The sequence below is a fragment of the Pelodiscus sinensis genome, chromosome 20, assembly GCF_049634645.1.
Source record: "Pelodiscus sinensis isolate JC-2024 chromosome 20, ASM4963464v1, whole genome shotgun sequence".
NCBI classification, from domain to species: domain Eukaryota; kingdom Metazoa; phylum Chordata; order Testudines; family Trionychidae; genus Pelodiscus; species Pelodiscus sinensis.
The window spans coordinates 22,338,478-22,351,691 of record NC_134730.1 but is presented as its reverse complement, the minus strand read 5'-3'; the positions used below and the strand labels follow the sequence as shown (position 1 = coordinate 22,351,691).

The window sequence follows — 13,214 nt, the reverse complement described above, 5'->3', positions numbered from 1 at the left end:
ACATTGCAACACCATCAAAATTTCTAGCATAGACCTGACCAGAGTACATTGTTTTCATTCAGTTATAAGAAAGATGAGGGAAAGGGAGAATTCAACCTAGTGGAAGTAGGTGCACTTCTGAAGTCAATTTAGTTGGATCCTCTTACACTAGATCAGATTTGGAATCAAATAATCATTTTATGTTTTATTACAGGCCTCATTTTTACACATTTATACTTTCTGCTTTGTTTTGAAATGGGGCACTGTTACAAAGATATCCCTCAAGATGGACAATACACTTTTATGAAAATGCAGGTCAGTAGATGGGTTTTAAGTACAGAGTACATATTTTCATACCTTTACATGTTGGCTTGATGGACCAACTACCTGTTTTTTCACATCTTGATTCCCTTGGTCCATCTAGCACATAAGGACTATGGCAGCCGTAATCAACGCTCTCCATATAATGATAGGTTCTGCGAACTGCAAAATTTACGAATCCATTTTCTATCGTTGTTGGATGTGGACATTGTACATCTATTGTAAAAAAAAAGCAAAACTGTATCACTTGTAGAAGTTTAAGACAGTCTATATAGTGTTGAGAACATGGCAAACCTTGAAACTTTCTTCTGTTCCTCTCTCACAGAGATACACAATGAGAAAAGATGAAAACATTAGAAAGAAACAAGTATTTCATTTAGAAGTATTTTCATTATAATCTATGGGTCAGATCTTAATGTGGTGGAATTTGGCACAGGTGCTCTGAAATCAATGGAGTTATGCTGATGCAGTTACCAACTGATAATCTAACCCTGTATTTCTTAAATTGATTCAACAGTTCATTGCAGGAGGAGTAATAGTTAATCCAAACTAAAGACTTAGTTCGGATTAACTTCTGACTGCCGCATGTAGCCGCGGGCAGTCAGTTTGAACTAAGGGGATTTAAAAATGGTGCCTGCCCGGGAACATGCAAATGAAGCCCGGGACAGTTAAATCCCAGGCTTCATTTGCAAGTTCGAATGCCTATATTAGCCACCCTAGTTCAAACGAGGGGCTAGTGTAGACATACCCTTAAGGACTTGACTAGTCAGAGGTTTGGAGTTCCTGGGCCAGGAGCAATGAAGGCTGGGAGCCCACACCCCACTTTTTGGCTGCATCCTCCACCACTTGTGGCTGGGTCTCTGACAGCTGTGTAGCCTAATGGTTAGGTCGCAGAGTACACTTTAAAATAAAAAACAACAATAAAGTAAATTAGTAATATATTTACTTACACTTGCATGTTGGTATATCACTCCAGTTCCCATTGGCCATGCAGGTAGCGGTTTCATTTCCAAACAATGCAAAAGATGGTAAGCATTCAAAACTGATCTTGTCTTGGAAGACGGACACATTTCCAGGGCTTAGCTTATGGTAAGAAATAACTCCAAATTCAGGAAGTGAGGGAAGAGGACAAGTCACAGCTGGAAAAAGCAAAGCATCATTATTCCACATGTTAAAAATCTGGCTCAGTGATACTCAGAATGAAGCTCATGAGCTGCAAGTGGCTCTTTAATCTGCCCCATGCAGGTCTTTGCAGCACATGGTGTTAAAAGACTAGGTGATTTAATTATTAACCAGTCTAAGTAATTAACCAGTCAAATGCTTTTACTACATTGTTAACCAATTGTATTGATACAAATAATATACGTGATCAGTTGTTTTGCTGTGAGACTATATACATGCACAGTCACTCCCAAAATATTTCCTGTCCGGCTGTTTAAATATGACTATATAGTACGATAGTAAAAAAAACAACAAATTCACACTATAGGTTTCACCTCTATAAACTGGGACTCTCTTATCTGGCAACATCTATGGTCTGGCAGGACCATGGATGTTCGAAGATCAGAGAGTTCCAGCATACTGTGGGGTGTGTGGAGGCCTGATGGGGGAGGCGGGGGGCGAACAGGAGCTCGATGCATGGCCCAGCTGGGCTGGGGAGGGGCAGGAAGCTTGGCATGTGACCTAGCTGGGCTTCAGGGGGAACCAGGAAGCCCGGTGGGGCCACAGGGCAGGAGATGGGGCCGGCAGCAGAGGGCCAGAAATGACCTCCCCTGGTCTAGCAAAATCCCTCCTCTGGGAACAGTCAGGTCCCGAGGGTGCCAGCCCAGAGAGGTCCAACCTGTCCTAGGGTTCTTTTGGGTAATGCTGATCACTCATTTGGCTCCCAAACCAGAGGTCTGAGTATCACTAACCTGCCTTGAGGAACATCACATAGAACCAGCACTATGCCCCGATGATATGCATTCTGCCACAGAGAAATTGCCAAAGCAATGAGATAAGATTAAAATCTCAGTGGCATCAATGTTGGTAATTCATGGATTGCTGTAAAATTGTACAGACAATATAATAATACATTGACTATTACAGCATACTTGACTTCTCTCAAAGCAGGGATGGGCAAATACTGGCCTCGGATCTGGCGGGCCCCCATTGCAATATTTACCTGTGCGTCCACAGATACAGGCAATCATAGCTCCAGCTGGCTACATATCACCACTCCCAGCCAACAAAAGCTGTGGGAAGCAGTTTCCCACTCTGCGTCATTTCCTGCGGCTCCCATTGGCCGAGACCCAGTGATCCATGGCCAATGAAAGCCATGATTACTAGTACCTGTGGAGGCGTAGGTCAATATAGTGGAGTTGGCCAGCCAGGAGCTAACCATGGTAAATGGCCACTGTTTTATTGCCCACCCATCTCAAAGCATTTTATGTCTGTGAAGGGTAGATTATGATGGAAAAAAAACCCAAAACAAAACACCTATACCAGAGTTGCAGGGTTTCCCTAATATCCTAGTTGTATAGAGAAGGAAACTAAGGTAGAGTGGATAAGTGACCTACTGAAACAGCAGGGAATCAACAACAATTCTGTCCACCATTAAATTCAAGAGTCCCAGACTCCCATTCTTTTGGACAGATTATTAAACTAGCCAGTGACCGGATCTGGGGTGGCGCCATGAGACCTTGTGACAGTCTTTTAAGTTGAAAAAAGTATTAGTGATGGAGAGATGATTCTGAGAACTGAATTCAAGAAGCCTTTGACCATTTTCATTCATTTTCCCAATGCTGTGATGACCTAGGCAAATGGGCCAGGACTGGTGATTGCGTCTTGCATTAAAATCACCAATAATGTACAGTTGTTCACCGGATGAACAGGAATTGACAACTTTCTGAAGATTACCATAGAAGCGGACCTTGTCTTCAGTGCACGACATTAGTGTGGGTGCATCAGTACTTATGATGTTAACATATCCTGACTTGGTGCTGAGCTTTAGGGATATAACGTGTTCTGATTCAGCTATGGGTGTAACGATAAAGTTCATCAGATTGTTTCAAACAGCAAAGCCAACTCCGTAAAGACAGCGTTTCTCTGAACTCAAACCCTGTCAAAAGAAGGTGTAGTTGGTTTCTTTTACTAATCCAGCATCTGCCAGTCTGATCTCCTGGAGAGCAGCAATGTCAACATTCAATTTATGTAACTGTTGGTCTATGACTGCTGATTTACATATTGAATCCGTGTTTGTAAGATCATGATGAGTTTCAAGTCCAGGATACATTGTCCGAACAGTCCAGCTACCAAGCCGGAGGCAAATCGGTTTATTGTATCGACTATAGTAGCTGTGTATAGCTGAGTGTTGGTAAGTGTCTCCTCCTGCACACTGCATTGCCTTGGCTAGTGTTGGAAAAAAGTGCATTGCCCAAGCGGCACTATCCCCCTCTCGGTCGCCCCAGTTAGGTCCAAAGGAAAGACAAAAGCCAGGAACTGAGGTAACTGCAGAGATGCCGGAAAAGCAGATTGGATGAAACCTCACTGTTAACCGCCTTAAGGTCTCCACTCCGGATTATCTGTCTGGGTTTACTCCCATAGCCTTTGGATCTCCCGAACCTACCCACAAGCCAGTGGGGAATTTTCTGTCAGGTTTCTCTTCTCCGGGGTGACGTAAGGAGTCACTATCCCTTGGATGCCAGTGACCAATCACAGTTCATACGCCAGTCGGATTATCCAAAGTAAACCAGGGATCCAAGTATCCCAGACCCTCAACCAGCAGAGTGAGGGGGTAGGGCAGCCTTATTTTAATGGCACTACCTACTCGTGCCAAGAGAAAAAACTGAGCAGTTTCTTCCTTCACTGCCTTCGCAGAATCCTGAATATTAAGTGGCAAGACAAAGTTTCAGATGTAGATGTCCTATCAAGAGCTGGCACACCCAGTCTCATAGTGATCCTTAACAACAGAAGACTCCGGTGGCTTGGCCATGTGAGGAGAATGAGTGATAAACGCCTTCCCAAAGAAATCCTCTTTGGTGAACTAACAAGTGGAGCAAGGGCAAGAGGAAGGCCAAAGTTAAAATTCAAGGATATATGTAAAAACACTATGAAAAGGTTTAACATCAATCCAAGCTCTTGGGAATCTGCGTCATCAGATCACAGCACATGGTGACAATTATTACAACAGGGCACGTCATTTTTCGATAGGACCTGTGCAAGTCATGCAAAAGAACTCCGCCTCAGAAGGAAAATGTCTCAGACTCATGAAAACAGAAGTAGACTGGCATATAGCTATTGTAATCAATTGTGCAAATCCAATATTGGACACATAAGCCATGAAAAAGTTGTAGATCCAGGCACAACTCATAGATTGTCACTGCCGCTGCTTACCACTGTCTCTCGAGACGAATGGGCCATACATATATATATATATATATATAAATTAAACTACACTTCTCTTTTAACAATTCACACATCATCAAAAGTCACATCAAAGATAGAAGCTCTTATTCTTATTTACACTGAGGCCCCTTTACACTGCTCTGGTGCTACTACGAAGCCTGGGAATGAATCATAGGCCCACTTCAAGGGTCTTTAAAAGGCCAGAATGACATAGACATCTTGAATGTAAATAAAAGGAAGGCCCAGAGAATGTAATATTTAAGACACATACGTTGGCATTCAGGTAGTGTTGCATTCCACTGTCCATCTGCCATGCACTGGATAGTGTCTATTCCATTGAGAATGTATCTGAGAAAAAAAGGCATCCATTTATCAGCAAACTTTGAAGCCATTTACACATAGCAGAAAGGAAATAATCTTTACAAGAGGGACTAATACTTCTAAGGCCTTGTCTTCACCAAAGGGGAAAGTCTACTTAAGATACACAACTCCATCTACGTTAATTATGTAACTAGAGTCGACTGATCTTAAATCATGTTTTCATGCCATCCACTCATTGGGATATCAAGGGGAGCACATGCTCCCATCGACTTCCCTGACTCCTCATGAGGAGCAGGACTACCAGTGCTGATGGGGGAACCCTCTCAGTTCAAATTAGTGGGTCCTCACTAGATTGCAGCAGCGTCGATCTTCTCTGTAGTGTAGACATGGCCTAAAAGAGACTCAACAAGCAGACATGCTCTGCATTGTATGATCCAAATAGTAAAATCCTCCAGTAGTTCAAACACCTATTGATTTTGATGGGAATTTGTTTAAATCTGAAAAATATGACTCACTACTAACATTGCAAATTTCTTCAAGGCATTTTCACAAGAGAGAAAAACTAATATGAGAGGCCAGTGTCTTCCACATTCAGCTATAAATTGCATTTGACATCACATTTTTATATAATTGATTAATACTCTGCATGCATGCCAAGAAAAAATATTGATCGGTCATCAATACAGTGGATGGTAGAATAAATGGCTTCTTGGGAGCAGTGCTTAGTTATCTATGGCAATTACATTGATTCTGTTCATATAAATGAGGTACTCCAGGGGAGATACTAATGCATAATTTTACCAGGAGACACCAGTCAGCCCCATTCAATTCTCATATACATTCCCTCTCAAGTGCTTATCCCAGACTTCCATGATGGTGTAACTAACTGGAAGTATTTACACTGAGCTTTAAGGAAATGTTCATCCCTGTTTCTGTCATTTCTGTGTGACACAGCTGGAAACCAGGAAAATTATTGTGAGGAAAACGAGGGCCATCAATCAAATCTCATTATTAGACTGCAGCTCATAATTGCTTTTGTTTACTGTTACACTGCATTTCACAGAGGAGCAAACCATTGAAACCCATGCTTAATTTGTAATGAAGAGGTGGGGGGAGGGGCGACAGACTTGCCAGGCCCCTGGGCAAGGTGTGTGTGTGGGGGTGGCTCTGTGGTCCCAGAAAGAGTGAGGCTGGGAGCGCCAGCTCTCAGCACCACTCAGAGTATGTGTACTGTGGTTGTCCTCCCACTAGCCCATAGAGACATCCGGAGCATGCCGCGTGACACTCGGAGCTGTTTTAAGGATTCACAGTAGTGGCAGCAGCTGCCAAGAGTCCTGGGTCCTTTTGAATTGCCAGGCTCTGGGCAACTGCCCCCCTCCTCTCCACTGCCCCATCACCAATCCTGGATATTCTTTTAAACTTTGTCTACCTACAATTTTTTTCACTCACATGATTTGTTTCTACAGATCGTGTCCCAGTTTTAATGTTACCCAACAGCACTTCAGAACTAGCTGTATCATTGGTTCTGCCAACATGCTGCTATCGAACATCTGTCTCTGTATTTTCCTTTGCCAACTCTTTTGAATTTGTTCTGATTTACTGGAATGTATTGCATTTACTGGCAAAGGGATCACTTTTTCAAACCAGCTGCCCCCTGGGTAAAAGTGTGTTGTGCTGCTGCATATGGAGATTAAATTAGGGTGAACCTCGGGTCTTCAGTCTCTGTGCAGAGAAAGACAGGAACAGTATTTCAGCCCCAAAAGCCTACATGTTATGGAGTTCTGATGAAGGAATCCATTTCACGCTGTATGGAGAGTGTTTACAAAGGGGAGAGAAGTTGGTACAGATTTTTTTTTCATAAACATTTTTTTTTCATTTAGCCATTTGAACTAGTTCCATTTCTGTGAGTCCTCTTGGGAGTAGCAATATCCCCCACTAAGCTATGGCCAATATTAAACAGAGTAAGGCTATGTCTAGACTGCAGGCTTCTTTCGGAAAAAGCTTTTCCGGAAGAGATCTTCTGAAAAAACTTCTCCCAAAGAGAGCATCTACACTGCCAAAGTGCATCGAAAAAACAATTTGCTTTTTCGAAAGATAGCGCCCATTCAGTGTGGACGCTATCTCGCATTTAAGCTGTAAATACTATGGATGGAGTGGCCACCAGGGCACTTGTGCTTTTTCCAGTTCTTTCGAAAGAACTCCCTCTCTCCTGTCCACATATGCATTTTTCCAAAAGAGCTCTTTTGGAAAAGGCTTCTTTCTAGTAGAAAGAGGTTTACCAATGTCAGTAAACCCCCTGTTTATTAAATTTTTTTCAAAAAACGTGATTACAGTATGGACAAAAGTGAAGATTTTTTTTGAAAAACAGCCATTTCCCTCCCCCCCCCCAAATACTCTGCCGTGTAGACACACCCTGAGAAAGAGAGAGACAGACCTGTCCTCCAACCCAATTCTTGAATATTTGGGAGATTGTCAAGTGAATTAAAAAAAAATCAGTTGTTTAGTAGCTCCAGTATCTCTGAGACAGCCATTTTCATATGATCTTTTTTCCCCACATTCTCAGTCTGAGTGATGCTCTCTGGAGATCACTTTGTTGACTTGAATTGAATATTGAAATTTCAATCTCTTTGCTCTCTATTTCTTTGTCAGCTCAGTTCACGGGGTCCCAAAGTTCTCTCTCTCTGTGTCATCCACACAATTTTACCTACCCCAGTTTCACTAAGGGCCAAATCCCCATTGAAGCCCACAAGAATTTCAGCATTGACTAACTGGACTGAGACTGATCCTTAATGGTCCAATCCAACATCCACTGAAGTCCATGGGGAGATTCATTGAGGACTGGTGTGCCTTGAGGGATCACATGTATCACTCTATGTTATCCTGGTGAAAGCACCAGTCACTCTGAGAATTATTTTTGCCATTATTCCCAAACCGTTCATTGATTTTTCACTTTTTCAAGGCTCTTTCAGCTTTCTTATTAATTAGGGACTCACAATTTTCTTCTTTTAATTTTTCAGTCTAGCCTGCAGTTTCACTGCACTGGATTTCTCTTACATATGGGCATTTTAAATTGAAGGCATAATGCCTGTTTTAGGGCCTGTGATTTAAAAAAAAACCATACACCACAATTCTCAGTAGCTTACTTATAACTTTTAATACAACTTTGATCTTCTTTTGCCTTAAACTTGCTGCTTGGGTTTAGCCCAATCCTGTACCACAGCATTCAAGGTTGAATTATTCTCCAACACACAACTCCTTTATGTTGCCCAAGTTTGGACATAACAGGAAAGCTGGAAGATGGATGTCTATACGAACTATGATTTTGAGAATCATAAAACCATCACTTTATTTCTAGAAATGTTTTATATTAAAAATGGAATATGTCCTTTTTTTGCTCTTTAAAAGTATGCTCATTTTATTTGTTATGTACTTTAAATAGTATCACATTCCATAACAAAATAATTATGTAAGGGCACGTCTTCATCGCTGTGCCTGAGATAGATGTTCTGGCATTCGATTTAGAGGGTGTAGTATTGACCTGTAAATTGAATACTAGGCTAGGTCTAGACTACAGTCCTTTGTCGGAAAGAGCTACGCAAATTGCACTTTGCAAATGGCATAGCTTTTTCTGATATAGATGGGGCCAAATGGCGGAAAAACCTCCTTTTTCAGCAGAGCCCCCCATATCCCTCGAGGAATGAAGTATACCAGGCTCCTCAAAAGAGTGCATTTGCTCTTCTGCAAAAAAAAGCAGAAGAGGAAACGCGTTCCTTGGCCGCAGCGGAGTTTTTCAGGGATACCTCCTGTATTCCAGAAAATCCCCGCAGTGTAGACATACCTAGAGTGATGCTCCAGCTGGCATCTATACTCCTTGCAGTGGTGAGGAGTAAGGGAAGTCGACGGGAACATTTACTCCCATCGGCCTCCCACAGTGGGGATGGTGCCAAGCTCAGCTTAAGGTAAGTCAACTCCAGCTACATGTTCTACAAAGCTGGAGTCACATACCTTAGACCAATCCTCCAGGTCTAATGTAGACCTGGCCTAAGTGTTCACGATGGGTGTTTAATAAAGTCCTTTGAAATTAGTGTCTTCAGCGATAGGCTACTATAACAACTCCATAAAATATGAAACGGATCATTTTTATTTCTGTAGCTTTTCTCAATTAATAAAAAAGAAGACCTCATTTATTATGTTGAAGAAGGCTATACGATGCTACAACTTAATAGTGCAACTTAGGTTATTTTTTTTAACGCCATGGTGATTGGAGAACTTACCCTGGCTCACATGAAAAGTGTACCAAACTCTGATAGTTCAAGTCTATAAAATCAATTCCTCCATTTCTCAAGGGTCCAGGATAGGAGCATTTCTTTGCTGTTGTTTAACGATAAAAGAGGATAATATTATTTCATGATGTATAAAATAAAGCAGTGACAGTAGATCATTTATTAAGTAGTGTCATTCAAATCTTTCCACCTTTTTGTACACATTTTCATGACTGTATACATTTTATATTTGAAATCAAAATATACTTAAGATGGTTACTTAAGATGAAAATTCTTAGTGATTAAATTAGCTTTAACGATCAATTGTCCAAGGGCCATGAAAAGCATGTGATATAAATAACCTGCCTGTGATGGAACTCCATAAAATTAAAGTTATCTAAGCCTGATCCTGCCTTCCATTTAAATAAATGTTATTTTGTAAACAAACATATATTTCTGTAGATGCCATTAAAGTCAAATTAGCAATATTTTACCCTCACACTTTAAAACAATAGAATGAACAAAACTTCCAATTTTAAGAATGAAAAGGTGAGTTACAATCTTGGTTATAAACATCATAAATTGTTAGTTTTCCGTATGTAAAGAACAGCTCTATATAATTTCAATCTAAGCATCTTTTATTTTGTATTAAGGAAATTAACAAGAGAAAAACAAAAGCAAAGCTCCCACTAGAGAGTGAAGCGGGCAGCTCTTGTCTAATGGAAGGAAGTCTGATAACAATATGGTTGCCTACTTTCCATTCTAAGAACTGAGTGCAAAGTCAAGTTCTTAGACTGTAAAGGCAAGACCACAGAAAATAAAAGCATCACAGCTAGATCATATATCGCATGAGCCACAAAAAAGCCTGTGTCAAACCAATGCACAGTCTAGTTAAAGCAGAATATAACCTCTAGAAATGGTACTTATGATTTACTTACGTATGCATCTCATTGTATTGATAGGCCATTTACCAGACCAAGGGCAAACATACTTTTTAAGGCCACTGTGATGGCTATAACCTGGATCACAGGTGTACGTAATTTCTTCACCTCTCTCATATATTATCTTGTTTACATCAACTTTAGCAAATGGCACTTCAGGAGGCTTGGGGCACACTGGAAGAAAGGCAGCACTTTACAATAGAAGGTTTTAGTTTTAATGGGCAGAATATTTTGTTTGTATGATTTAGAACACTCAAGCACAAAAGTCTTACACTCAATTCAAAGGCATTTCTCAGATTGTCTGTCAATAACTGTGCATAGATCAAAGAACCACATGGTGACACCTTCCAAAATAATGATACCCTCATTTCAGCTCTGCAGATCCTCCCAAGCCTGTTTAAAAATGACAACACCTTGAGGGTACGTCTACACAGCAGTGCTAAAGTCAAATTAAACTATGCAACTTGAGCTACGTCAAAATAGTGCCAAAAGCCAAATTAAGCAGGAAGTCAAAAGAAGAACATTTTTCCTTCAACTTCCCTTACGCCCCATGAAATAAGGGTTACAGGAGTCAGAGTAAGAAGTTCTCCAGCTCAACATTATTTCAAAATAATGGCTTGCAGTGTAGACATGCTCTTTGTTATTTCGAAATAACGTCAATTAGTCCGAAATAAAGCTGCTGTGTTGACATATCATGAATGACTTCTCTCCCCGCTCATTTTTATATCTTTTCTTTATGTATGGAGATAATGGGGTGCACACAGAACCCTTGACATTGGTGGGAAGAATGGAAAACCCTGGGAATGGGAGGAAAATGCCTGGAAGAGTTGTTGAGCATACAAATTTACACTAAATGCAAGTGAAAGTTCATAAGATGTCACAATGGCCTACGGTAATGAATGTTGATGGGAAAAGATGCCAGAGAGAGACAACTGAATTAGTCTTAACAAATCTCAGAACAGTCCTTGAAACAAGGAAAGTGTGGAATCAAAAATCAATTAGCCAGAAATGGTATGTTGGATATTAGTCCTAATCAATAGACAACATAATATGAGGGTGGACTGTTTTGCCCATCAGTCCCTTCTAAGAGAGTCTTAAAAAAATAATGTAGGGAGAAAAATTGGCCAGAGCGAGTTTCACCATCATGGCTGCCATCTCCTCCATCTTCTGGACCCTGGGGCCTTTTTTCATCCTGAGCCTGAAAGAGGTCCTGACCAGACCAGGCCAGAGAAAGGAAGGCAGTGGGGCTGACAGACTCACCGGGCCCCTAGGCAAGCGGGACGATTGGAAAGGGGGAACTGAGGGCAATTAGCCTTCAGCGCCGTCTGCAGCAGCTAGCCCCGCCCCCAACCAGCCCTGAGAGCCACCTGGAACATGCAGAGCTTTGGGGGTGATTTAGAGGGTCTGGGGCTCTGGCCACCACCACTACCACCGCTATGGCGGCAGCAGCTGGCAACCCTGGGCTCTTTTCAATCACTGCACCCTGGAGCAGTTGCCCCTTTTGCTTCCCCTGCTTGGCAGGCCTGGGCAAAGGACATTACCATCTCTATCGGCTGAATCCCACCCACCACCTGGAATGTGAGTTTTGTGTGTGTGTGTCTCACACACTCACTTGTGTGTGTGTGTGTTTTTTCCTCCTTTCCCGCCTCTTTGCTTCTGTTTCCTCACTGCTTTTTCCTTCCTTTTCTGAGTCAGGCCAAGACTTCATATTCTGCAGCACTGTGCTGTGAGCCGGTGACCAGAAAAAGACACCCAAAAGCAATGCCCAAAACAGCTTGTTCAGTTTAGCCAGCGCTCTGAGTGGCTGACAGTGCTTTCCCTGTGTTTTGCCAGCAGCGAGGTTGCAAGTGGAAATCAATGCCAGAGACAAATGTTGCATTTTCTACCTTCTCTACTTTTTTCTCTCCCTGCTGCACATGCGTTGATCTTGTTTTGTTTTCTGATAAATGGTCTTAGCCTTTAACAGCAACTGCAATCATGCCGTTCCAGCCCATCTCAATTAACTAAATTTGCCTCTTTCCTCCCAGTAGGACAGTAATTACCATAAAAGACTGCTAGATAAAGGAGGGGTTTCTTCTAAAAGCTGTCTCCAGCTAAAGGGAGCAGGAACAGGGGATGCTATAAAGAAAACTGAATTTAATATTTAGCACTTCAAATGCCTTAACCAGTTTAACCTTTTATTAAAGATAAAGCAAAAGAAGACAAAGATTTCTAATGGTGTGTTTGCCGTGGCACTAAGCAAGCAGAGCTCCCTGTAGACAAAACCCTGAATCTTGTCTAAAACTGTGTAATGTTTAACTCTTTAGGTCTTTTATTCTGTTTATTTCAAACAGAGAGGACATATAGCACTCCTGGGATGTGGCAGAGGGAGAAATGAGGGAACCACCCAGAGCCCCTGCCATGAGAAGGCAGGATATGGGAGAAAAGGGGAACACACACTCAGTCTCTGGAAAGGGGGAAAATAGTGGACAAGTGAATTGGGGAAGAGGAGATGGGAGGTAATCAGAGCTCCTGGAGATGTAGAAGATCTTGCTATGGGGGTGTAGGGAGGCCACAGGGACACAAAGTCCATGCATGGCATGGAGCAGGGAATGGGAAGGTAGCAGGGAGTCGCTGACATAGAGAGAGATAATCGGGTGGCACACAGGAAGCTAGGAGAGAAGATTTGAGAAATGCAAGGAACCCCGGGTGCGTGCAATGCGGTCAGCGTATAGACGAGGGAGATAGTATAAAACTTTCCTAGAAAATTGTTTCCAACTGCTCAAAAATACCCAGAGATTCTGCAACCACCCCCCATCCACCAGGTGCCCCTTTCCTCATTGTCCACTCACAATACAGATTATTTGCTATGCAAAAGGTAAAGATACTTACCATTTCCCGCAAGAGTGCAGTGTGCTAGAGTAACAGCCCACCAGAACAGCACCGTGGGATACATTGCTGCTAGTCCACAAGCTTCCAAAGTGACTCTAAATCAACGGTGTCTTCTCTTTAAAAAAAACAAGCA

General features: G+C 42.0%; 1 protein-coding gene and 1 long non-coding RNA gene across 2 annotated transcripts in view; one reads left to right on the top strand and one right to left on the bottom strand.

Moving 5' to 3' along the window:
- LOC112544367 (uncharacterized) overlaps positions 1 to 208 on the top strand; it is a 15,995-nt gene extending 15,787 nt beyond the window's left edge. Inside the window, exon 5 of the long non-coding RNA XR_012896911.1 lies at positions 194 to 208. This is a non-coding gene — a long non-coding RNA (uncharacterized LOC112544367). The remainder of the gene's footprint in view (positions 1 to 193) is intronic.
- Positions 1 to 13,214, bottom strand: part of APOH (apolipoprotein H) — a 15,712-nt gene extending 2,498 nt beyond the window's left edge. The window contains exons 1-6 of the mRNA XM_006110574.4: positions 13,082 to 13,214; positions 10,208 to 10,384; positions 9,282 to 9,378; positions 4,958 to 5,034; positions 1,251 to 1,439; positions 337 to 516 (exon numbers count right to left, since the gene is read on the bottom strand). Coding sequence (XP_006110636.2) covers positions 337 to 516; positions 1,251 to 1,439; positions 4,958 to 5,034; positions 9,282 to 9,378; positions 10,208 to 10,384; positions 13,082 to 13,145 — 784 coding nt within the window. The 5' untranslated portion in view covers positions 13,146 to 13,214. The remainder of the gene's footprint in view (positions 1 to 336; positions 517 to 1,250; positions 1,440 to 4,957; positions 5,035 to 9,281; positions 9,379 to 10,207; positions 10,385 to 13,081) is intronic.